Consider the following 23,491-nt stretch of genomic DNA (forward strand, 5'->3'; position numbering starts at 1 on the left):
TATGGATTTATACATGTTCCTAACTTACATTTTTGATGCAGGGCATGTTAATGCAATTAACTTAGCTACATTATTTAAGAAGATAAAACCTGGTGTACACCATGAAGGTACACTTATTATAAATATTTATCAGCTATTCATAATCATTCTTTGGCTCACTCCCATCTAAGATGCACAACAAATTGTTGTTTTTGTGTGTACCATGTACAATAAACCAAACGGTAGATGTCTCCCTACTCCGTGCAGCTGTGTGTCTTCACGGGTGCACTTCTGTCTACAGATGACCGAGTCGCCATTTTGAAAAGCGAATCGTTCACAGCACACCCGCCCTGAGTACTGGAACTATGCCGCGGGGCCGGCCTCGCAAACTGAGAGTTAAAAGCAGCGACGAAACAGGTAACAAGTACCAAAATGCAACGAATAAAAAATACAAATTATGGGCTATCCAAATAACCTGCTATTATTTGGACAAACATCTCTGTAGCGTATATAATAACACTTCAATGTAGTGTATATAGTCCCCGGATATAGTATTGCGGGTGGGCTTTGCTTTGTGCGGCGAAGGAGTGATTGAGGCGGAATGATATTAATAACATCTCGGTGCCTCTTCTTATTGGCTTCCAGTCTAAATTGGTGTCCGTAAGGGGAAGAACCGCGATGTCATATAACGTTTGATGATGTACGCTGTTTACACCTAATATTTGATTATTAGTAATTCGTCGTTAGCTTGTTGTTGCTAACTAGCTCGCTTTGCTACCGCTAGCTTCGGGGCTAACACGCTATAATGTTGGCCACTGTTATTTTGAATCTCTGAAGCAGTACAGCGGGGCTGTGCAGCTGCTGATGGATCAGTTGAGTGTGGTCGGAACAAGTTGTCACATTCACGAATAAACATGACCTAAAGGAGCGTTGAGACATGTTGTCGGAGTGTGTCCAGTTAGCTAGCATATGGATGTCATCATTGGAATACGATATTTAGCTCAGGTAACTTATATGGTACGTTACCACGTGAGTCGAGTGATGGATGTAAACTGGCCCAGTTGACCTCAAAATCATCACAACGTAACATCACATCGGAATTTGGATTCATGTCGTATACATCAAGCACGCTGTCTTGGTGGTGTATGGAACCGTGACAGCCAAGATGGGCATGTGAAACCAAACTGTTGAATACCAATGTCTAAAGTAATATCAACAGCACCCCAACAGGTTTCTTTACTAAAGACGGTGAATTATTTTACTCTGTGTAAGAAAGGTAAAAGAGATATGAGGATAGAATCGTTTCTGTCGTTGTTTTTTACTCTCCCTCTGATTGACACCGCCCCCCCCCCCCAAAAAAAAAAAAAAAAAAAAACTTGAGAACATACATGATGTACACAGACCCCACTTAAGAGGTGCTGCTGTTACTGTGGGTTGCTCTATTAGTGAATTAAAGTGCTGATAATTTAGGCTAAAGTGAACTCCCATTTTGACAGGAAGATAAATGGATGGATAGTACATTATTTTAAGTGAAGCAATGAAATTTAAAATACTTATTACAGGAAAAATATCACCATGCTCAACTGAGCACTATTTCATTGTTAGCCTTGATCAGCCTTCAATAACAGGTCAAGTCCTTCAGTCTAAAACTTATGTTAGGTTATGCATTCTTATGCATTCTTGTAATTTGTACTGAAACTAACCCATTCCACTTGATTCTGAAACTCCTCTCAGTACACACACCCCACTTTGAACTGGTAGGGATGCCAAGTTATAGAATGTGTATCCTTAGTATGCAGCCACATCAATATCTTCCTCTACTATTCTGTGGACTGTCATGTGATATAGTATACATAGCATTCTGTAAGTGTACATACTGTTTTTTGGTAAAGCCACTGAAGACAGTATCTGTGTAGTTGAACAGACTAGTGGAAGATGCACTCTTGTGTCCACTTCAGATATTCTTGTCAGGAGAAAGCCTCTTGAACCAACTTACTGAATACTGAAGTGTTCTCTGTTGTACTTCTCGTCAGATGCAGATCCCAGTGAAACTAAGGCAGACATTTTCAGTGATGGAGAGCTCAAGGACAAGAAGTGCACAATATGCTGTCAGATCTTTACCACTGAGAGCCAGCTGCAGAAGCATCTCCGCGAGCATGAGATCAACGACAAGGTAAGAACAGCACAGAAGTGACGGTGGTCTGCCATGACAAGAAAGTGAATAGTATCTAACCTTTATTTATCCAGAAAAAACTGGTCTGCTCATGTATTTTGCATTCTTACAATTCTTCGCATTCAATTCTCTCTGTAGAACTGCATCCAGTCGCTGATGGACAAATAGCTGTCTGGTAGAACCATGTTGTTGGGCTGTAACTGGAGCAGTTAAGATTTTATTGACTTGTATAAGGCCACATAGAGTGTAGTTCTCATAGTGTTCTGACATAGTAATTAAATATCAACTCTGATCTGTTAAGCAAAATATTTATTGAGTAATAGTCTGGTGGCCTTTCCAGTGCTTTTCACAGTACCAAGGACATAAAGAGATTTTCAGAATTTCAGCTTTTTTCCCTTCAGTTTGGTGAAAAAGGCTCATATATGACACTCACAGCAACCAGAAAGTTCAGATAGATGCTGTCATACAAGCCAGCAACACAGGGCAGGTGAGGGGTGTGATGGAGACATGAGGTGACAGCATCCAGACCTGTGAGATTGTTGACCAGTTGTGGGAATAGAGGAAACTCTTCTGCTCTAGTCAAACCTGTAGTAGATGACAGTGTCCCAGGTACAGGTTGGATTTTGGGCAAGCTAACGGCTTACTGTCAAAGCTGGAGGTGTCCTTGATTTTTCAGCTCAAATGATTTTTCACAATGTGCAAGTTTAAAACTGCTGTTGACGGCATTGTTTATTTGGCAGACACAGCACATTTGAATACAAAAACACTAATATGTGCACTGTGAAACTGAAAAATAGTTTGCATAATAAGTAAATCCAGTAAATCTTGCAGAACAGGGAGTCGTGAAAGCACTGATTTGATGCCATCTGCTTCCAAAATTTCTGGACCGTGCTGTTACCTGCAGCATGGTGGACACTCTCCTGTATGATCTTCATACAGGACACATCTGGGGTTATTTACTCACCCTTATGCAAAATTACATTTGAGCCACACAATTTTGTATCGCCACATGTTTTCACCTAACCAGGATGTTTTCTAATATTGGAGATGCAAATGAGCCCAGCCTGAGTTGAGCTGATCGAATAAGCTGCTGCCAAATAAGACCTGATGCTGGGCTGTTTAAGACTTGTGTCTTGTGCATGTCTTGTGAAAGTAAAGGACTGCAAAAGCACAACATGTTCTGTGTTCCTCAAGTTTGTTTGTGTAAAACTGTTCTTGAACTGCAGTGGCGCAATCTGATAGCCAGATGAATGAAAAATCAATGTGGGAGATTTTTGGTAGTTTTTAAAATTTTTAAACTCACTTGCTAAGATTAATTATAGTATGTGATTTGCTGCTTTGGTCATAAAACACTGGAATGGATTTGCTTTGAGCCATTCCAAGGGGAAAAAAATGCATCCATCTACTGCTGTAAACTGATTGTTTTGTGTTTTGGTGGTATAGAGAAGTTGGAGCAGAACTAAAAGTTTTGCTGAATAAGTTGCTTATCCACACCCCCCCACCCTCCTAGCTGGTGTCTCTTCCATCTGTGGTGGCCAATAACAGTCTTAAATAGCACTGTAAATATTACTAGATGTTGAATCACAGCCGCAGTCTGCTGCAGTGGTCAGTCGCCAGTAATAGTAAATCAGATTCAGCAGCTATTTGTATGAATTTCCATTTCCTCCTCCTCTCACTGTATGTGGTCCCACACAGGAAAATCCTAAAATACATACTGCACTAACTCAAAAACATTGATACCCCTCGAGCCATCAGATGAGTCAGAGGGTGCTGCTTGGAGTCAGTTCATGCTTCAGAATGTGTGGTAATTATTGGGTGAATAGATTGTGTGAAGGACGTTACTGTCCATTAAGGCGGTACAGTGTGATGTTGGTGTTTGCACAGTTTTTCTCTTGGAGTCAGCAGTATGCCTGGACTGATTTGTATGGGGGAGTTTGTTCTTCCACAGAGCAACAGATGTTTCTTGTGGAAAATTATATTTTTGAATTAATAATGCATGTTTTTAAAAGTACACATATAGAATAAATGGTGCAATAATCACAGCTGAGTAATGTAGGTTTTTTATAGTTATCAATTCATGTTTGAGTATTTGTTACCCTTCAGTGTTTAAGTGCCTCCTCTTCTCTCTATTTACCAGTTGCTTATGGTAACACCCACATCTTTGCCCTCTCCCCTGTTTAGATCCACATACATTCATTTGCTGTCTTGCCCGCCTTACCCGCCTTAAAGGCTAGGCTCAGGGAAACTTATGTCACTTGTCAGGTTTAGTCTCTTCTCTTGACCATCTCTATTGGCGTGAAAATACGACAGTAGGACCCTACCTTTCTCCAATTGTAGTTGTGGGCCATTTCAATTTTAAGGTGACTATGTTCAGTGTGCCAGTACACTTTCTCCAAGCTTATGAGCAGTAGCCTATGTGTCACTGTGGCACTCTAAGACTCACTGGTGTCAGTGTGTTGCTGTCAGCCTTCACCAGATTCAGAATGTACTCTGAAATTAAGTCAGTTGGCCCCTCTAATCGAAGTGGAATTTAATATTTGAGCTATTTCTGTCTCATGGGAAATATTTTTTTAGTGTCGTCTGGTAATAATCTGTACTTGTATAGCATTTTTCTGCTTCTCTCTTTCTATGTCTCTACCCTTCACAGCAAATATAGTTGTTTAAGTCAGCTAAAGTAGCACACTAATTGAGGTACAACAGGGACTCCCTCTGTTTTGTCTATCTACACTGTCTCTTTATCTGTCTCAACCAGGTGTGAGAGGTAGCAGCTACAAGGACTGCATTACAAACAGAGATGTGAGATCTTTTAAACTTGCGTAAGTCATTACTTTATCTCTCTTTGCAGCCTCATCGATGTGACCAGTGCTCACAGACATTTAATGTGGAGTTCAACCTCACCCTCCACAAGTCCACACACACCACCTCTGACTTCACCTGTCCAGTTTGCAATAAGAGGTTCTCCCGCATTGCTAGCCTCAAATCTCATATCATGCTACACGAGAAGGAGGAGGTTAGTCACCTCATCATTCAAACATCAAACTGTCGTGATCTGCTTTCTCTATGCCTGAGAAATACCTTTATGTTTGTGTTGTGTCTCCTCGCTTTACTTTGCAACAACCCCTGCAGAATTTGATCTGTGCAGAGTGTGGGGATGAGTTTGTTCTTCAGAGCCAGCTCTCTCTGCACTTGGAGGAACACCGTAAGGAGCTGTCGGGCATCAAGGTCTATACCTGCAAGACCTGCGACAAGGAGTTCAAGACGTCTGCACACCTCAAGGAGCACACTAAGAGTCACATCAAGATGAGGTCAGACGGGGCTTCAGACGTTGATTTGTTACATTTGTTCAAGTCAGGTGGAGAGATGATATTCTGGGATTGTAACTTCCCAGTCAGTGTTTTATATTATGCATAATTTTATATATTTTTTATTATAAAAGGACTATCAAACTGTCCATTTAAGCCATTCTTGTGAAATTCATTTAGGTGGGTTAGCAGCTTCATAGGAAGGCGTCATTAAAATTTTTACAGAATAACACCACTGACAATTTTCGTATTTCCTCCATGATGCTGTAATTATTTCTCTGAACTGGAGGTAAGGGCCTCCATTCTATTGCAATAATTGAAAGGAGGTTATTATTAGTAGATAATTATAATAAACATTAGGGATTGAAATCTCGATAACAAGTCCACGACAGTCCGTGGGTGGGGGGTAGGGGTTGGCTGGAGCTGGAGCTGACATTGGGCAAGAGGCAGGGTGGACAGATCGCCAGTGCATCGCAGGGCCAACACATATAGATAAACAACCATTCACACTCACATTCATACCTACAGGCAATTTAGAGTCACCTATTAACCTGCATGTCTTTGAACTGTGGGAGGAAGTTGGGGTACCAGTGTTAACCACTGCTGCCTTCAGTTGGATAATAAAGTGCAAAAAAAGCCAGTTGTATTCCCTGGTGTGTAGGTAAGCGCAGTCAGGCAGTGTCTCAAAGCACTTTACACTACATTCACATTCACCTATTCACACACACATTCATACAGAGCTTGTTCTATGCATAGAGCGCTCTGACACGTGCACATATTCACACACCGATGGTTTTGCCATTGGGGGCGATTTTGGGTTCAGTGTCTTGCCAAAGGACACTTCTGTACATGAACTGGTGGAGCAGGGAATCGAATCACTGATCTTCTGATTAGTGGGTAACCCGCTCTACCTCCTGAGCCATTAAAGATGTGATTTGATTTTTCAGTTTCACAGTGCACTGTGAACCTGAAAAATAGTTTGTATAATAAAGTAAATCTAGTTGAAATTACAGCAGAGCAGGGAGTCTTGAAAGCACTGATTTGCTCCTTTGTGTATTTTTTTTCATGGGTCAGTGCACTTCAAACAATGCTGATATCAATTAACAATATCAATGTAAAAGTGGCAGCAACAGCTAATTTGCACCTGTTGTCTCACCACAACTAAAAAAGATGAAAAGCATTTTCTATGAAATAAAGTTACAATGCAAATAAAACAGATATGAAACTGGAGGAAGGAAATGCAATATTTTATCCTGGCAATCTTAAACTAACAATACATTGAGATTAATATAAAACACCTTAAACAAGTGAATAATATAAAAACATCAGATGAGTACATATCTGAGTAGATTTTAACCCTATTTTAAGTTTAAATTTAAAAACCTATGGTGTGCAATTGGTTACTTCCTCCCTTTTAAAAGTAATAATCAAGAGTTTCTTCACTTTCATAGTTTGTTTTCGGTCATATTTTGTTAAAAGTGTAATGCCAAACTGTTCTATAATAACCTGCTATTGTGTTGACTAATCTAGCACAATCTCACATTAAAAACACCAAAGTTAAATGTTTTTTTGTTTAGTGACAACAAACTGCTGGTGTTACCGTGGTAACCCCTCAATAGTTTTAATACTTTGTACTGTCACAGTGTCAGCTGCACCCTGTTGTTTAATGGTTAAATGCAATTATTACCTGTGATACTCTGTCAGTGCATGTTATATAAAACCATTCTGTCATTTTTTGTGTTTACTCCTCCCACAGGCCGCTCACCTCTAGTTCCAGAAACTACAAAAAAAACATTGACCGCAGTGGGTTCACAAACAGCTGCCATCATTGCGGAAAGGCTTTCAAAAAGCCCAGCCAGCTTGTCAGACACATACGAATACACACAGGTGAGTGAAAAGCACTGAAAAGGGATGACGTCTTTATGTTAACAAGGTGCAATGCACATACAGTGATTCATGCCTAGAAGAATGAGTGTGAAAACCCCATGTGGATGATGCAGGTTACACAAAAACTCAAGTAGATCCTTTCTAAGGTGTGGATGGGGATTGACAACAGGTTGCAATAGGTGGGGGCTCGATAATAGCCTGCTGTTTCAAAGCCGTAGGTTATGGTTACGCAGCAGGAGAATTTGTGGGTGTGTGGGTGGTGCTGGCACAAAAAGGAGAGTTACCAGTTTTGCTCCTTTATTTCAGTTTTTTAATGGTCCCTAAATTAGATCCTTGGCAGTATTATATAACTGAAGTGTCACATTTGTCTTTCTAAACTGGACACACTCTGATTAAGTTTTCTTCGATTATCTGACTCCATGACATAACACCACAGACTCCTGAGTCGTTCTCTGTGTTTACCCTCCATTTCAGAGGAATTGTACACCTCAGCTCAGCTCATCACTCAGCTGTCATGCAGAGACGTTGTGTGGGTAGAATTTTGATATGCTGCTTAAATCCCAATATTCCTGTGTTTCTCTGCGCTTGTTCAGCCGCCACGACTTCAAGTAATGTGGCCAGTAGCTTCCACATGTTGTTTACACACCATCCACATGTTAATTTGTTTGCTTAGCTGGCTGGATGAGTAATGGTGGATGGAGTTGATTCCTCTGTGCTTTGAATCTCAAACAGCCCTTAAGCTGATGAGGTGAAGAGTCACTTAGGGAGACCACATGCACAGAAACACACACTTGCATACTTGGTGCTGTGGTGACAGATTTGCATTGTCATACTGATTAATTAGTGATTTTTCAGGTTGAATCACTTAGTGGTCATGAATTTTTTTCTGGCTTAATGTGTTAAATGTCAAACTTTGTTGAAACAGTAAAGAAACAGCATTATTTTAGCAGTATATGAACCAGTCAGTTTGTTAAATGTAAGTCCGGTCTACCGATCTACTGCTGTACCCAGCCTCAAAAGCTGCTTTAAATTGCATGATTTTAACACTAGAGAAGTGAGAAGCCCCTAGCCATAGCTGTTTTCACTTTACTTTGAAGTTTTAAATGTAGATTCTGGAAATTACAGTTGTTGTCATAGTGTCAAATTGTCATCAGTCTCATCAGGCTCCCAAAGGGCTTCTTTATGATCTGACCTTCCCCTTCTCCTCAGGTGAGAGGCCCTACAAGTGCACACATTGCGGCAAGGCTTTCAACCAGAAGGTGGTGCTGCAGACTCACATGGTGAGACACACCGGGGAGAAACCTCACCTCTGTATGTTCTGCCCTGCATCCTTCTCCCAGAAGGGGAACCTGCACTCCCACGTTCAGAGAGTTCATTCTGAGGTAAGAGCATTGTACTACAGGTTCAAATATTATCCTCAAATACTGCGTAGGAAATGTGTGATATGATGTGTAGTTGCATGTCATGGCAATAAAATCAGCTACCAAACGTTGTAACAGAGGAAAAAGTTTTGGGTTTTAGTAAAGAAGAATTTAGTTGCCTCCAAGTACACTCCCAAATTGCATGTCAGAAAGTTTTCGTCAAAGAAAAAGGCAAGTACGACAGATCCATCACTACTTGAATCCTCCCTAAACCCTCTCAGAATTGAGCAATGATTAGAAACAAATCTTTCTAATTTGTTTTGAGTGTTATGACAACAGAGAGATTATGTTCAGTCACAGTTCTTTCAATTCCTGTAGCTTTTATCATCTGCATAAGACAGAGGGGGCAGGAGGAACCTCCGCATTATTTCTCACTAAAATCTTATTTTTTAAATTTGTTAAACACATGACAAATTAGCATAAGTGAATGAAAATTGATTTAGCTATGAATACAGTTTGGGAATTTCTTTAAATACCAGTGACTGTAGATCAGGGCAACTAGGCAACAACACTGAAAACAAAAATAAAAACCTAAATCTAATTTACTGCATTAAAAACATTTACCCATCTTCCTTCTCCACTTCATTAAAGAAAACATGATTTTCAGACCTGACATTAGATAACCAGTTTATGAAGATTTAGAAACCATACACACAGAATCAATGCAGTGTTGGTTTGTGGAGTTAGCACCATAATACCTTAATAGATAACTCACTGACATAAAATACAAATTTTGTGGAAAACAATGTTTCATTTGTGTGTAGAATTGCTGAGCTCCAGAAGTGAATGAAAAAATGGGCTGGTGCTTTTAAATTGAAGTGATTGCTGATAGCAGAGTGTTTGTTGTTTGGTTGTGAAGATATCCTTGATCTTGATAAACTGACAGGAAAGCAAGAAACCAAAAACTATTGGGCCTTAAGAGAGCCTGGTAAATGGTTTCAAGTTATAAACTTGAATATACATTTGAAATGCTAAGAAGGCTGTTCATCAAGCACATGAAATATTAAATGCGTTTCATACTGTTTACCAGGTTTTGGTAATTCACCATCATTTCCTCTACACCAGATATTTTGCTTTCTTTTTGTGCACCTCCTTCACTCACACACTAAATTGCCAACCCTCCTGCTCACAGCTTGTTACACTGAATGCAGCAGGACACCTTGCCATATTGTTTGTCTGTTGGAAAGGGAATGAGCTGAAATTGGAGCTCTTTGTTCCTCATTTGGTTCTTCTCTTTTGTAAGCACCTCACAGCGGCCAATTTTAAATAGCCCCCCTGATTTATCCATCTTCATTTAGCCTGGACTTTGGTCTCTAATGGTGCTCTGTCACTGAGGTCACTTCCTCTTAGTGCCGCACCGTGGATGAGAGGGTCAAAAGAATTGTACGCATCAAAGTCATCCCTGGGTATACCCAAATGTTCATGTTGACAGATAATGAATTCTCACATGTCTGGATGTACATTTGTGGAGTTTGTTAACAAAGCCCATTAAAGGGTGGATTGACAGCAGTGGGAGTGGCTCCTGGCTTCCAATAATGTGGCTACAGTCTGGACTGGCTCATTTTTCTGGCAGCTTAATTGTAAAGCAACACACAGGGTGTGCAGTGGGACCTCCATCAGTGGTTTGGCCTCAGTGCTTTGCATTTTAGCAAAAAATGTAACAAAGCCTTAACGTAGAAAAGATGTTTTGAGCTTTCACAGCAAGCTCCACACTAATTTGGCTCACTAGAAGTGCTAACAAAGAAATGAATCTTCCAGGGCTTTTGTCACAGTTAGGCCACAGCTTCTGTACATTTTAGAAATAAATGTCAAATTGTCATCATTCTGGTCCAATGGTCAGTTTTCCTAAATAATATTATCAATTGGTTTATGAACAAACACCTACAAAATTATTGGCATTCTCATCAGTCTCAGCTATATTTTATATTGAGTGCTAATTAGCTATTGTTAGCATGCAAACCAGCTAGGCTAAGATGGTGAACATGGTACACAATGTGAATACTAAACATCAGCTTGTTTGCATTATCAGTGTCCATGGCTGTGTCTAAGTCCAGTGTAAGAGAGTCACTAACCAGGCTGTAGAGTCTTGTTAGTGACTTCCCAAAACACATTGTACAGACTGTATCCCAGTCAGGCTTCTGTATGAATTTATCCCAAGTCATTTCAGATAATCTGTGATCATTTTGGGAGCTGTAGTTTGTGTTGCAATTGAACGAAGTGATTTATGTGATTTATGTCCTCCTTTAGTTTGGTTTGTGTTGGCAGTTAAAACAAAATACAAAATCACTCAAGCTTGGGTGGTTCTAAATCAAGGTACAAAGATGTCTGAGAATACTAATCTTTGATTTGAGAATGTAATCTGAACTGACAACAGCAAACAACCCTAAAACACCAGGGTTTCCAGGTATAAAGGAGACAGATGTTGTCATATCAAGCAGCAATTCTTCATGCTTATTAAGTATATCATAATTAATCAAACTAATAAGAAATTATACATAGTATCTACAGAGAGTATATTGCTCAAAGATGTACTGTTCATTAAGATCATATACAAAACATCAACAAGGCAGTGCTGAATACAGCATACCAGATGCATAATGAAACACAGGAAACCTTAGACAGAGTTCTCATAAGTCTACAACTTATTTTCAGTTTGCAGTATTTTGTCAAATGTAGTGTAAATCCTAAATCGTAAATAATAAGAATTGACTGCCATGGGTTATGATACTCAAATTTGCAGTTAATTATCCTCACATATATAATGAACAAAAAAGATCCCCAAGCTGCTGACTAAGTTATACATCTGAAAAAGAGACACAGGAAATTGGTGCAATCACGTGAACATATCCACTGTTTTGTCTGCCTCTGTTTTGTTTCTACAGTGAGGGTGTTTTAATGGTGTTTCTTTTAGATTTAATTGAGTCTGAATAAAAAGCGTCACACCTAATTCACTGAGATGAGCAGTCGGGCTGAATTAATACTTACAAGTACATATTGGATATGTACTGTTAATTGTGTTTCAGTACACATTGAGCAAAAGTGTTTGTACATGAAGGTAAAATGTTGCACAATCATTTTCTTTGAGTGGGTCAATTGGTCAGATGGCCTGCTGAGTTCATTTCTAACACTTTTTTTTTTTACACTTTATCTTTGTTTTTTTTAACAGAGTCGGTTTGAACAAATTGAAGTATAAATGTTCTTTTCTTGTTTGTTAATGATTGTGTATTCAGTGCTAAAAGCCTGTGATGGGGCCATATGATTGAATTACTTCTGGAAAGCTAAACAGCAGGACAATTTGAATAATGCACCTAATTTTCACAAGTGTTCTTCAGCTTTCCTGTTCCAGATAGATTGTTTCCTTATGATTGACTGATTTCAGGAGTAAATTACGGTCAGGCGTTATTTGCAACAGATTTCATGAGCAGATGCAGATTGAGGAGTCAGGGGAGTAAAATCATCATAGTTAAATCCAATAAAGTGTTTGGTCATGTTGGGTTAAGGCATTTTTAGAACACTGACTGCATTTGAATGGCATCCAAAATCTTTGCTAATCACAAATTCAGGTACTAAAACTGAAAACGGAAAACAAAAAGAAAAAGTTGTTTTTCCATTAAACTGTGATCCAAAATAAGATGCAGAATTTAAGACTACAAACATAAGTCATAAATCAAGCTGTATGTCATTCTATAAAACAACAATTCACAATGTGGTTTTAATAATAATCTCCACTCTGGTGAATTTATGTTATTTGAATTTGAATATCATAAAAGTCATAAATCATTAAGCCTCCTCAAAACACCGCATGTCAGAAAGTGATAGATGATTAAGCCCAAGTGTGCAGTCGTGTATACAGTGAGTAATTCATTAGCAGTACCAAGAGTGGGGGGTTTGGATTTTTTCTAAAAACCTTTTCAGATGCTTTCATCAATTACACTTCAGCTGATTTCACCTTTTTACGATTCGAAGAACTGCTTGTTAGACGGTGGAATAGCTTCAGACACCCCCTCTCCCCAAACCTTTCTGACATTGAGGGATCTCAGTTTGACCATTTTTGTAATTTTCCTGAAATCAGTGATCTGACATTCTCGCCCACTTTACGCAGTGATCATCCAGTTGTGCAGAGGTGAGAAAGGAGCTGGTATTTGAACTTCTCTTTGTAGCTCTTTTACTATTCTTGACACAACTATTTCTGTCACTTTTCATGTATACTACCAGGCGCAACACTATGAATGTCCTCCAGGAGAAACTGAAAATCTGTTATCCTTCTCTTTATCTTTTTAGATATTATTTTATGGAAACTAACAATGAATAATGCATCAGTGCTACTCAGACTTTCTACCCTATCCCAACAACCTTTCTGCTTCCTCAATGTATGACCTCACTAAACTTACTGCCTTCAATTTCCTAGAAAAATAATGAATTTCACCCTTTTTTAAAATATCCCTTATCTCCAAATCTTTTCTGATGCATCATCAACCACTAAATATATTCAGCCTCATCAGTGTTTGCCCTAGAATGGTTGTCATGGGGGGCGGCATGTCCGACGGGGTGGGGGGATAAATGATCTTTTCATTTTTACGATTTTAAGTTTTTTTTCATTGCCGTTCTTGAGAGGGTGGGGGATCCCGACAGTGGTAGGGAGAACACTTTTCACTCACACAATTAATGACTTCACAACATGACTTGCATAAGTCTTCTTCCAACATTTCTGATTTCCATCATGTCCACCCTGTTCTGTCTCTGTAGACCGGATTTCTGATCTTGTCGTCATTGTTGCCATCTCTGCCTTTGCTGTCTTCACCATCTCCACATATAAAATCTTTTCCACCTCTTTTCCTTCTCTCACAGTCTTTTACCCTCACATCGTGATTACTACTACAATGGAAACACACTTTTAGGCTCTGTGAGAAATGACACTCCTCCTGTGTCCATCCATCTTTTCCCATACATACTACATCTGTGCACACTCATCCTTATTCCAGCTGTCCAACATCATGGCACTAAGAGCACCTCACTGCAGCTCCTTCATATGCCCTCACCATCTCACAAACATACTTGAAATTCATCCTTTCTAGTGACTCTGTTCAGCCATCTTCAAACTCTCTCCACTTCCTGTAAAAAAAAAAATCCCTGTCCAGTGATGCTGATCCTCCACTTCACCTGTGTTTTGTCCCTCATGGAAAAACAATCAGCTTCCCTCATACTTGTTTTTTTTTTTGGTTTTGTAGTAGCCTGCTCAACTGTCACATTTGTTCTAAAAGATTTTTCTTAATGCTTTCGTATTTCTAAAAAGTTTTTGCCATTTTTTTTAGCATCACTTAAAATTTGTTTTCTGTCCACAACTTCAGTTATGGATGTCTTTTCAGTGGTTCAATTTTCAAAGTATTTTTCAGCATATTACATATTAATTTCTAGTTTTACTTAGAGAAGGAAGAATACATAGCCATCAGGAGGGTCTGTGGGCCCATACCAGGCAGTAATAGAGAACATAAAAACAGATTAGATTAGAGAAGGAAATATTTTTTCTGTCCATTTTAAAAATATTTAACTTCCTCAGGAAGTACAAGCTTCCTTCCTGCAGACTGCCACTGTAAAAAGGGACAGGGGTGGGGCTGAAAAATGGTAAATATGTCATTGTAACTCATTTCTCTATCACACTGTGTGTACACTCGTATAACCTACCAAGACCATGAACAAGAGCAAGCAGTGACGTTTATGTCTGGCACCTAGTATTTACAATTACTCATTATGTTTTCTGTTCATCTGGTATTTACCAGGTACTACTGATCACTCTACACCAGACCCAGTACGATCCAGATGGTCTGGTCTGTGTCTTTAAAGTGATATGTATGTTGATCTCAACCAATTGCTGTATGAAATGGAGATCCATTATTAGGTTTAATTGATAGTATTCAGTCTATAATCTCCCAGGCCTTGTAAATGAATAATTATCTTTAGTTTTTATCAGCTGAATACCCACAACTCATGTTATTTGAGACTATGACAGCTGGAGATGATATCTTACTAGATTTCTTTCTGAAACAGTATTTTTGGGATGTTCTGTGACTAGAAATCTTTGAGGGGGGCCTTTAACAACAAAACATTTGTACAGCAGTCAGGATAATATTGTTTGTTCTTTTTTTTGTTCTCTTACAGACTAAAGGGGTACCGCTGTTCCCATGCATGGACTGCAGCTGTGTATTTAAGAAGCTGGGCAGTCTGAATGCACACATCAGCAAGATGCACATCTCTGTGATTGAGGTCCCCTCCAGCACTCCAGTAAGACAGCAGCCTGTAGAGAACATGAGCAAAAAGTTTATTACCCTCTCTCACTCCAGCATCTGCTTTGAATGTACTCAAAAAATTCAAATTCAGTCTCTTGACCCTGCTGGATAAGGTTAATTAGATATACTAGAGTTCTTGCCACACAGTTAGTTATGATTTATGTTAGTGCTGAAGTCAGTGGCTGTGTTTTCAATCACACACACACACACACACAGAGAGAGAGAGAGAGAGAGAGAGGCTTAGGTTCTAAGGCTTCTTAAGTAATGTTAGTGGCTCTTGGCCATATTACAGAGATTACCTTGGCGTGATTTTACTTAGTTTACTTAATATTTCATGTCTGATTTAAGTCAGACAATTTTACAATCTCATTTTTTAGTAATAATTTCTTTTTCCTATGTTAAGAAGTCGCTCAGTTTTCACTGAGACTGAGAGAAATACTTTTAATTTTCTTTTGAATGGAAATGAGATAGGCAAGATAACAAGTGTATATGTTGTGCCAACAGCAGAAAAAAAAAACTAACAGCATATAGCAAATAATTGATTCCTTGCTAAAGTTACTTCAAAGAAGTCTACTGTCAAAATACTTGGTAGCTTTTATCTCACAACTATGGTATTATTAGTGCTGGTGTTTGTCAGAATTCAGGCTTTTAATTTCTTTCCAACACATTACTTGTTACTTGTTACTTTGCTGCTCAGGAAAAAGGTAGATAACAATGCTCATTAGGTTTTTTTACACAGATGTTTCACCATGCCCAATTGCCGAAAACTCAAAAAGCATCAGCTTGATTTGCATTGACAGAGCAGCACTCTCCTCCAGATATACACTGTTTGACAATTTCCCATCTGCCTTAAACCAATCAAACAGATTTTCTGCCAAATTAGGCTTGGCCTAGAGTCTAAAATGCAGTTTATAGGCTGTCAGTCTTCTCAGTGATGGTGTCCCTTGTCTACAACTGTGGTAATAATGCATCAGCATTATTTGGTGAGTATTAGGTAATTAATTTCAATACAATTATAATTTTAATCTGAGTGATGTTTAAATGCTGCCTTTCATATACACTCACCTGGCACTTTATTACATGCAATGCATGAAATCTTGCAGATACAGGTCAGGAGCTTCAGTTAATGTTCACATTGAATATCAAAATAGGGACAGATGTGACCTCAGTGACTTTGACCTTAGCATGTTTGTTAGTGCCAGGGTTTGAGCATTTCTGAAACTGCTGATCTTCTTGAATTTTCACAAACAACAGTTTCTAGAGTTAACTTGGAATGGTGCAACAAACAAAAACATCCAGTGAGCAGCGGTTCTGCGGATGGGAAGGCCTTGTTGATGAGAAGTCAGGAAGGAATGGGCAGAATGCTTGGAGCTGACAGAAAGGCTACAGTAACTCATATAACCACTCCTAACTGTGGTGAACAGAAAAGCACAACATGTTGAACCTTGAGGCTGATCAGCTACAGCAGTAGAAGACCGCATCAGGTTCAACTCTGTCAGCCAAGAACAGAAATCTAGCCACAGGGGGCACAGGCTTACCAAAACTGGTGGTTGAAAGTTGAAGACTGGAAAAACATAGCCTAGTATTAACTCTTTCTGCTGAGTCAGAATTTGGTGCCAGCAGCATGAATCCATAAATACAGTGTGTTAATAGTCCAGGCTCCGGACCCCTTAATACTAATCAGTCATCATTTGAAAGCCACAGCCTATCTGAGTCTTGTTGCTGACTCTGTGCATCCCTTTGTGGCCACAATTTACCATCTTCTAATGGCTACTTCCAGCATGATAATGCACCATGTCTCAAAGCAAAAGTCATCTTAAAATGGTTTCATGAACATGACACCGAGTTCAGTGTACCTCATTGGCCTCCCCAGTCACCAGATCTGAATCCAATAGAACAATCTGGGATCTAGTAGAACGAGAGACTGGCTTCATGACTGTGCCACTGACAAATCCTCTGAAATTATATACAATATACAATCATGTCAACATAAACCAAATCTCAAAAAAATGTCTCCAACATCAGCAGCAAGAACTGAGGCTGTTTTACACAGTATAAGCACTGTGTTCTAGTAAAGGACTTGTTGAGGGTATGCACAGGCCTATGCTGTATATGTAAACATATCCACTGTCTATATGTATGCCATTGTCTTTGATGGCATGATTCATGATATAAGAGTCAATGATCCACATGTAGGCAGACACTAATTAACATTTGGTTCAGTAATATCCAGTGCTTTTCCAATTTTATGCTCCACGGCACCCCTAATAAAAATTAGTCAGCTTTCAGATTATGGTCTGTCCTGGCCCCTTTGTCACATTGGTTCTCATTTTCTCCTTGTCCTTCCATTTCCCCTCTTCTTCTCCCACAGGAGACAGAAACGACAGGTCAGGGTCCAGGGGGGTCAGAGGGCGGTGAGGGGGTGACAGATGTCATCCAGCAACTTCTCGAGCTGTCGGAACAGGTCAGCGGCGAGACAGCCCAGCCCCAACCTCCAGAGCCAGCTATTGCCATGGAAACTGCCATCAACCAGGACATCTTGCAGGTGAAGGACATTCACACGCATTAAATGTGTCAAATGATCAGAACAAAACCCAGTAGTATCCAGGACCCTGTAGACTGACTGACATTAATCTTAAAGCACATTTTAAAGAGTGCACAAAGAGACTTCCACTCTTGAAGGGGATTAATGAAAACTCCTCATTTGGAAAATTGTCCTTGTCTTTCTGGCTGTATGGGATGCCAGCAGTCAGGCACAAGAACACACAAACAAAAAAGGTACAGATCCACACACACACACGCGCACACACACACACACACACACACACACACACACACACACAAACACACACACTTCAGTAACTGTCAGTTTAGAGCTCAAAAAATCAGTGGAGCCATTTAAACGGAAATTATTTAGATCGGGGAACCTGCAGAGGGAATATATTCGGACACAGAGAAAGAGATGAAAAGAAGGAATGTTCTCTATAAACTCCCTAAAATGTCTCTGAAGTTATGTTTGTTTGAGACCCAATGATATGCACTGTGAAGTTACTTTCCTTTGGTGACTGAATAGCGGGATTCTTCGCGGTGGTGGATCCATCCAGGGGGGAGGTATAGAGATAGTACAATGATGAATTTGCACCACAAAGCTTTATAGATGGGTACAGTTGAATAGAACCTCTGCAACACAGCAGGGTGTGTTTATGACTGAGCTTTGGTTTTAGACCATGGCTTTATTTTCATGACCAATTTTTTTTGTCAGAATTGGCCACATTATTACAAGCCATACCTCAAACTGCTGATTGCATAATAATGATAATAATTCTCTACATGATTTGGTTTAATGTTTTTTTTTTTAAATATAGAATTTATGTTACAACATTTTTTCATGTTGTATGATTTGACTGGTATTTCCATAACTAATTTATTGTACATGAAGACATATTTAAGCTATGGTGTGGCCTGTGAGCAGATTTCTGTTCTGTTTCTGCAGCAAGCTCTGGAGAACAGTGGGCTAAGTGTGGTCCAGCCGCAGGGTGACGCCACATCCAGAGAATCCCAGAACCAGACCACTGATGGAGCCGCTGTAGAAAGCAAGAAAGTACAAGGTCCAGATAAACCTGCCAGGGAGAAGAAAAGGAGCATTTTCAAGAAACCTATACAAATGCCAGGTGGGGGTATATTTTGTGAGTTTAGTTTTCAACTCCTTATGAATTAGTTAGTCAGTAAATCCATTAGTGAATCAACAAAAAATCTTCCAATTATAATTGATATAACTAATAAAATGGTTCAGTCAAGTCAAGTCAAGTAACAACAGGCGTTGTGCAGGATCATTGGGGCAGCAGGGGCAGAAAGCGACAGGAAAAGAGGAGAGACAGGAAAACCCACAAAACTACGAGAGAGAATGATGAAGAGAGGGGACAGAGTGAGAGACACGCAGCTTTGATACTCATATGCTTTTAGAAGAAAGAAACCAAATTAGGGTTATACAGTGATTTTAGGACAGCTGTAGTAGTCTGTCAGCAGGACAACATGGATTTTACTCAATACTGAGTTTGATTGATGCATTGAGACTGACCCAAACTGCCGAAGATAGAATGGTGGTAGGTAGAAGCATGAAATAAGTAAGAGAATAAGGTGCTAACTGACAGTTAAGGCATAACAATAAGTTTTAAGTTTGGATCTAAAGGACTCAACAGAGTCCACCCATCTAATATCAGAAGGGAGGTCATTCCAGACGGAGGGGGTCTGTTAGGAAAAGGCCCCACAGCCTGCTGAGTTCTTTTTAACTTACAGTTCAGTAATTTACCAAGTAAATATACTAACTAGCTCTTCAAATTAAATAATAATACATTTATCATTTCTTTTCGTCCATTTTTTAAATGTTATCAACAGAACAATCAATTACTAACAAAGAAGACAGATGAAAAAAAGCTTTGATCTGCAGCAACATTCCACTGACACAAACAATGGACAGCTGCTTCACTTTTCTTTTCCAGGCTCCATCAGGGAGGAGAATGGTGTTCGCTGGCATGGCTGCCCATATTGCTCCAAGGAGTTCAAGAAACCAAGCGACCTTGTTCGCCACATCCGCATCCACACCCATGAGAAGCCTTTCAAGTGCAAACAGTGCTTCAGAGCTTTTGCTGTCAAGAGCACCCTCACAGCACATATGAAAACGCATACGGGTATCAAGTCCTTTGAGTGTCAGTGCTGTCTGAAGTGCTTCTCCACTTCTGGCAGCATGAAGGTACACATGCGGCTGCATACAGGTGAGAAGCAGGTCCACTTCATGAAAGGGTTACACTTAAAACCAAAATGAAACGAACATTTGAACGCACACTTTTTTCACTTTACCGGCTTGTTCCTCATGGCACATCATGCACCTTTTCCGCTAACATAATCAGTATTTGCATAGGTTAAATGAGACATATGAGCTTTCAACATAATGGTTTCATTTTCCTGGCACCTTTATCATTTGGTATTCAGCTATATGTTATGATAAACAATACAGAAAGCTGGACCTGTGTAAACATATTGGTGCTGCTTCAGCTAGAACATTCCTTTGCATTCATGTGCTTACAATCATTCTGTACTTGCTTCTTCTTAGAGAGGTTACCTTAAATTATCTTCCCCTGGGCATGAAATGTCAGCATTAGTATGAATAAACAAAACTGTAACAGTTCATTATTATGTGCATCTGTGCATTAGTCTTTGTCCCTCTAATTGCTATGTAATAGCACTGTCTATGTTAGGTGTTTACATTAGCTCTGATTATGTGTTAGCTCCAAGCGATAAAGTGATAAACATGTTGTCAGCTGTATTTCTCACTAAGGCTGTGTGCTTATACAGTTCCCTATCTTTGTCACTTTTCCTTGTGCTGTAATTTGGTTCCATAGAAATATATATTGTCTCCTGCTAAGTAAAAGGCTTTGTAACCTTTTGTAGCCAAAAATTAAATAAAATTATAAGAGTTTACATTTTTGGTTTATGTGTGAGTTTCATATTATTTGCTTAGATTGGCTTAGGGACAGTAACTCTAAAACTCTTATATCTTTTGTGTGATTTAGAAATTTTTTTATGTTTATATTGTAGTACATATGTCAGACTCAGTCTAATTCTCTAAATACTAATTCTCCAAAAGTGCTGTTTTTCCCCACTTTTCCTAGGTGTACGTCCTTTCCCTTGCCCTCACTGTGACAAGATCTTTCGTACATCGGGCCACAGGAAAACACACATCGCTTCTCACTTCAAAAGCCTGCAGCAGAAGAAGCACAAATTTCCACGGAAAACCAACAAAGCCAAAGTGTCGAAGAGTAATCTACCTCTGCCTGACATACCCCTGCAGGAACCCATCCTTATCACTGACTTTGGTAAAAGCATGTGTTGGCAGGCATATTTTATATACGCTAGGTGATGTTGCATCTGTTTTTCCTGATAGTAAATACTTTTCCTGGTGTCCTTGGCATGGTGGCTATCTTGGTTATGTTTCTTCATGTATGCTGTGTGCTTCTGCACAAAATGAAATGTCACTACTCATAAGTCCTCATGTCACTTGTTCACATGTTGCACAATAGGTCTCATCCCATCCCAGAACCCTCGTCTGGCTTTCCAACAGTACCTGGAGGTGGTGGGCAATGATCGGCCATATAAATGCCAGTTCTGTAGTAAGGCCTACAAGAAATCAAGCCATCTGAAACAGCATGTCAGGTAAGGCTTCTTAACACCATATGTCCTGTTCATGACTGAAGTTAATACGATTTGTTAGGGCCAATACATGCATTTTTTTCAGAAAATCAGATGATTCATTCTGCAGCAGTATGTGTTTTGGACAACTCATGAGGCCACAAATTCATATAAATCCTTTTGAATTTATTTCACCATCAGGCCACAGATACCACTATATATAGTTGTCCATACACACACACACACACACACACACACATACATAGGGGGAGAGAGAGAGAGAGAGAGAGAGAGAGAGAGATTAGTGTTAACATCAAAATCAAAGAGGTAGATTGATATTATATTTATAGGGCATATTCATGCATGTATCCCATTCCCTTTTGAATTCTCCATAATGGTTAATTTCACTCCACTCTGAGGTTGGGTTGTTGCCATTGTACACCAGATATTTAGTGGCTGGATTAGCACAAAATTATAAAAAACTAATGATAAAATGATATAATGTGACACAGTGGAAGCAATTATAAAAAAAGAAAACAAAAGGTCGCCAAGGATGGAGCCTTGGGGAACACCACTGTCAATAGGGCAACTATAGAGAAAGAACAACTGTTTGACAAATATGACTTTAACCAGTCTTGAGCAGTATCCCTGATGCAACCCCCCCCCAACACACACACACACACACACACACACACACACACACACACACACACACACACACACACACACACACACACAACCAATACACACATTTTTCATTAAACAAAAACCCTCATAACAACCTATTAATTTTATCTGATCCCAACTGTTGTGAATTCAATGCTGGTATTTAATGGTCCTTTAGAGACATGTGCTTTACATCACTGACTGTTAAATACCTGACATAGATGAACAGCACAAGGACTTTGTTAAACTAACTTTTAAAATGCCCCTGTCAGCCATGCATAAAATAGAACACTGAAATAGCAGCAATAAAAAATGATAAGTGGCCTATTCACTTTGCTGCTCTAATCTATGTATCTCTGTTGAACTCTTAAACATTTGCATTATGACAGACTTCCAGCATTTATCTTCATTTCAATATTGAGAGGTTAATCTAAATGATTTTAGATGGTCGGGGCCTTTCCATTTGTCTTCTTTGTCGGCAGATTTAGATTAATGGCTCGAGTCTCAAACACAGCATCTATGAGCTGCCACTACTGACAGTTCCCTTGATTCACTGATGGACCTAGAAAGGCAACACTTAAAAAAAGACCAGGGATTTTGATTCAAATTGGCCAAGTCATAAATTGTCAAGATAACTCACAGCAAAGCCCTCATGCACCTTCCACATTATCCTGAAGTGTTACTGGTGTTTTCTGTTAATTATCTTTATTCTCAGGAATATTTTTAGTTTTCAGTATGAATTTTACCACATTTTAATTTGTTAGTATTAAACACATTCACTTGAATAAAAAATATCAGCATCAGCCCTTAACAAACTCAACAATAATATACTACTGCTGTGTACTTTGTGTCCCCCTTAAAACTAAATGCTGGAAGTTACTACCATCCATTTTTTATTGCAGGTCTCATACAGGTGAACGACCCTACAAGTGTGTGCAGTGCAGTCGGGGTTTTGCCTCTTCTGGAGTGCTCAAAGCTCATATCAGGACACACTCAGGCCTAAAAGCTTACAAGTGCCTGATGTGCGACACAACGTTCACCACCAGCGGCAGCCTGCGACGCCACATGACCACCCACAGTGACCTACGGCCTTACATGTGCCCCTATTGCCAGAAGACCTTCAAGTCATCGCCCAACTGCAGGAAGCACATGAAGACGCACAGGTTTGGGCTTTATCAGTGTGTTTGTGTGTAGAGTAGATGTGCAGACACAGAGAAGTCACATACAGACGAGGAAGAAAATATGCATTTCTATAAAAATATAGTAACACGTTAAAATAAAAATAAAAACACTCATGTATCAAATTATCAGTATTCTAGATCAAAGGTTTTCCCTGTCATGTTCCACCAAATCAGGTATGAACTGGCCCAGCAGCTTCAGCCCCACTCAGCAGAAGACCCACTAGGAACAGGCTCTGTGGCCCACGATATGCAGGTGGAAATAGAGGGCGACTCTCTCCAGCAACCACCTGCCACTTCAGCAGAGCAACAAAGCATGCTGGGACTGGGCCAGACAGAGGTTGTGAATGGAGGTCAGCAGGTGACACTGGAGGCGCCCCTGAGTGATCAACCATTGGTGCAAGGAGAAGGTAGG

General features: G+C 39.6%; 1 protein-coding gene across 1 annotated transcript in view; it reads left to right on the forward strand.

The window, feature by feature from the left end:
- Window positions 1-239: 239 nt before the first annotated feature.
- Window positions 240-23,491, forward strand: part of LOC108887861 (zinc finger protein 236) — a 56,881-nt gene continuing 33,629 nt past the window's right edge. The window contains exons 1-14 of the mRNA XM_018683507.2: window positions 240-396; window positions 2,013-2,152; window positions 4,998-5,162; window positions 5,279-5,457; window positions 7,211-7,341; window positions 8,551-8,723; window positions 14,919-15,041; window positions 17,418-17,591; window positions 18,540-18,717; window positions 19,546-19,818; window positions 20,716-20,919; window positions 21,124-21,256; window positions 22,801-23,061; window positions 23,254-23,486. Coding sequence (XP_018539023.1) covers window positions 345-396; window positions 2,013-2,152; window positions 4,998-5,162; window positions 5,279-5,457; window positions 7,211-7,341; window positions 8,551-8,723; window positions 14,919-15,041; window positions 17,418-17,591; window positions 18,540-18,717; window positions 19,546-19,818; window positions 20,716-20,919; window positions 21,124-21,256; window positions 22,801-23,061; window positions 23,254-23,486 — 2,419 coding nt within the window. The 5' untranslated portion in view covers window positions 240-344. The remainder of the gene's footprint in view (window positions 397-2,012; window positions 2,153-4,997; window positions 5,163-5,278; window positions 5,458-7,210; window positions 7,342-8,550; window positions 8,724-14,918; window positions 15,042-17,417; window positions 17,592-18,539; window positions 18,718-19,545; window positions 19,819-20,715; window positions 20,920-21,123; window positions 21,257-22,800; window positions 23,062-23,253; window positions 23,487-23,491) is intronic.

The sequence above is a fragment of the Lates calcarifer genome, linkage group LG15 (genome assembly GCF_001640805.2).
Source record: "Lates calcarifer isolate ASB-BC8 linkage group LG15, TLL_Latcal_v3, whole genome shotgun sequence".
Classification (NCBI taxonomy): domain Eukaryota; kingdom Metazoa; phylum Chordata; class Actinopteri; family Centropomidae; genus Lates; species Lates calcarifer.